Below are 3,005 nucleotides of genomic sequence, written 5' to 3' on the forward strand. Positions count from 1 at the left end.
ACAGAGCTGTGAAATCATTGTTAACTGCTGCTAGAACTGTGAGGTTGTTGGAAACCTTTCAAATAGGAATCCGGCTGAAAATACCTGGACCTACTAACCAGGTTTAACACCATTAAGTATAAGACAACTTATTTTATACTCCTCCTGATATAAGGCACAGCACCTCCTTTGAAGTACTCTCAAAAAAAAAATTTAATGGAACATAATTGCCTCTAAAAGTAAAAACCAATTTACAGGCAGTATGTGAGATAAAGGAACAAACTGATACCACAAACATGCAATCAGTCAAGTCCAGAGTGAGAGACATTCCACAGCACCAATGATGGTTTCTTTAACAAATTAATGACTTTAAGGAAAAAGAGGATGGAGGGACAGAGAACCTATTACAGACAGAAGAAATTTTAAGAACTATTTCAACTAAATATAAATGTAGGCTTTATTTAAATCTTGCTTCATAAGCCAACTGGAAAAGGCACTTCTGAAAAAAATTGGGAAATTTTTAAATGGCCTTCAGATCAGATCAGATCAGTCACTCAGTCGTGTCCAACTCTTTGCGACTCCATGAACTGCAGCATGCCAGGCCTCCCTGTTCATCACCAACTCCCGGAGTTCACCCAGACTCATGTCCATCAAGTCAGTGATGCCACCCAGCCATCTCATCCTCTGTCGTCCCCTTCTCCTCCTGCCCCCAATCCCTCCCAGCATCAGAGTCTTTTCCAATGAGTCAACTCTTCGCATGAGGTAGCCAAAGTACTGGAGTTTCAGCTTTAGCATCATTCCTTCCAAAGAAATCCCAGGGCTGATCTTCTTCAGAATGGACTTGTTGGATCTCCTTGCAGCCTAAGGGACTCTCAAGAGTCTTCTCCAACACCTCAGTTCAAAAGCATCAATTCTTCGGCGCTCAGCCTTCTTCACAGTCCAACTCTCACATCCATACATGACCACAGGAAAAACCATAGCCTTGACTAGACGGACCTTTGTTGACAAAGTAATGTCTCTGCTTTTGAATATGCTATCTAGGTTGGTCATAACTTTCCTTCCAAGGAATAAGCGTCTTTTAATTTCATGGCTTCAGTCACCATCTGCAGTGATTTTGCAGCCCAGAAAAATAAAGTCTGACACTGTTTCCACTGTTTCCCCATCTATTTCCCATGAAGTGATGGGACCGGATGCCATGATCTTCGTTTTCTGAATGTTGAGCTTTAAGCCAACTTTTTCACTCTCCACTTTCACTTTCATCAAGAGCCTTTTTAGTTCCTCTTCACTTTCTGCCATAAGGGTGGTGTCATCTGCATATCTGAGGTTATTGATATATCTCCCGGCAATCTTGATTCCAGCTTGTGCTTCTTCCAGTCCAGCATTTCTCATGATGTACTCTGCATATAAGTGAAATAAACAGGGTGACAATATTCAGCCTTGATGTACTCCTTTTCCTATTTGGAACCAGTCTGTTGTTCCATGTCCAGTTCTAACTGTTGCTTCCTGACCTGCATACAGATTTCTCAAGAGGCACGTCAGGTGGTCTGGTATTCCCATCTCTTTCAGAATTTTCCACAGTTTATTATGATCCACACAGTCAAAGGCTTTGGCATAGTCAATAAAACAGAAATAGATGTTTTTCTGGAACTCGCTTGCTTTTTCCATGATCCAGCGGATGTTGGCAATTTGATCTCTGGTTCCTCTGCCTTTTCTAAAACCAGCTTGAACACCAGGAAGTTCACAGTTCACATATTGCTGAAGCCTGGCTTGGAGAATTTTGAGTATTACTTTACTAGCATGTGAGATGAGTGCAACTGTGTGGTAGTTTGAGCATTCTTTGGCATTGCCTTTCTTTGGGATTGGAATGAAAACTGACCTTTTCCAGTCCTGTGGCCACTGCTGAGTTTTCCAAATTTGCATTATTTTTTATTAGGTATAACAACGGAATTGTAATTATATCTTTAAGCCCTTATCTTTTAGCAATATCTACTGAAGTATTACAAGATCTTTCTGTGTTGTTGGGTGTTATCATTATAGACATGCCTGAACCGGCTAAGTCTCCTCCTGCCCCTAAAAAGGGCTCTAAAAAAGCTGTGACCAAGGCCCAGAAGAAGGACGGCAAGAAGCGCAAGCGCAGCCGCAAGGAGAGCTACTCCGTGTACGTGTACAAGGTGCTAAAGCAAGTCCATCCGCACACAGGCATCTCGTCCAAGGCCATGGGAATCATGAACTCCTTCGTCAACGACATTTTCGAGAGCATCGCTGGTGAGGCATCGCGCCTGGCGCATTACAACAAGTGCTCGACTATCACATCCAGGGAGATCCAGACCACCGTGAGCTTGCTGCTACCTGGGGAGCTGGCCAAGCACGCCGTGTCCAAGGGCACTAAGGCTGTCACCAAGTATACCAGCTCCAGGTAAATAGAATATGCCTAGCCGCTGTTAACGGAGAAGGCAATGGCACCCCACTCCAGTACTCTTGCCTGGAAAATCCCATGGACGGAGGGCCTGGTGGGCTGTAGTCCATGGAGTCGCTAAGAGTCGGACACGACTGAGCGACTTCACTTTCACTTTCACTGAAGTATTTATATATAAAATAATATAAAATCTGGGATCTACTTCCTGTTGATTAAAAAAAAAAAAAAGAAAGAAAGCAAGTCATGGCATAAGGACAAAGATGAAACTGGTAAATTGCTGACAATTGATGAACCTAGGTGATAGATCTATCGGAGTTCAATATACTAATTATCTTTGTTTTTAAGGATTTTGAAAAATTCCATAATAGAGAGATTTTTAAAGCTCTTGGAAAGTGCAGGTATGACCCTGTCAACCATTGACAGCTCTACCCAGAACCTAACTGATCTTCTCTGATACAGCTAGGGAGCATAGACCTCATGTACTTGACAATATGCACACCATATTTTGTTCATCTTCCACCCTCCTTACTCACTGCATATCCCAATTCTACATGACCCCAGGACAAGGAAATACGGGATTGAACATAGCCCAAAAAAATAATAGACAATG

At 42.5% G+C, this 3,005-nt stretch overlaps 1 protein-coding gene across 1 annotated transcript; it reads left to right on the forward strand.

Moving 5' to 3' along the window:
* Positions 1 to 2,018: 2,018 nt before the first annotated feature.
* LOC614206 (histone H2B type 1-C/E/F/G/I) lies at positions 2,019 to 2,399 on the forward strand. Its single transcript, XM_015459071.1, has one exon. The coding sequence runs from the start codon at positions 2,019 to 2,021 to the stop codon at positions 2,397 to 2,399; it is 381 nt and encodes a 126-aa protein (XP_015314557.1).
* Positions 2,400 to 3,005: the final 606 nt, after the last annotated feature.

Source organism: Bos taurus, chromosome 20 (genome assembly GCF_002263795.3).
Source record: "Bos taurus isolate L1 Dominette 01449 registration number 42190680 breed Hereford chromosome 20, ARS-UCD2.0, whole genome shotgun sequence".
NCBI lineage: Eukaryota > Metazoa > Chordata > Mammalia > Artiodactyla > Bovidae > Bos > Bos taurus.

Bases quoted from the DNA above. Each gene is read 5' to 3' on its own strand.
- LOC614206 (XM_015459071.1), top strand. From the start codon at position 2,019: ATGCCTGAACCGGCTAAGTCTCCTCCTGCCCCTAAAAAGGGCTCTAAA.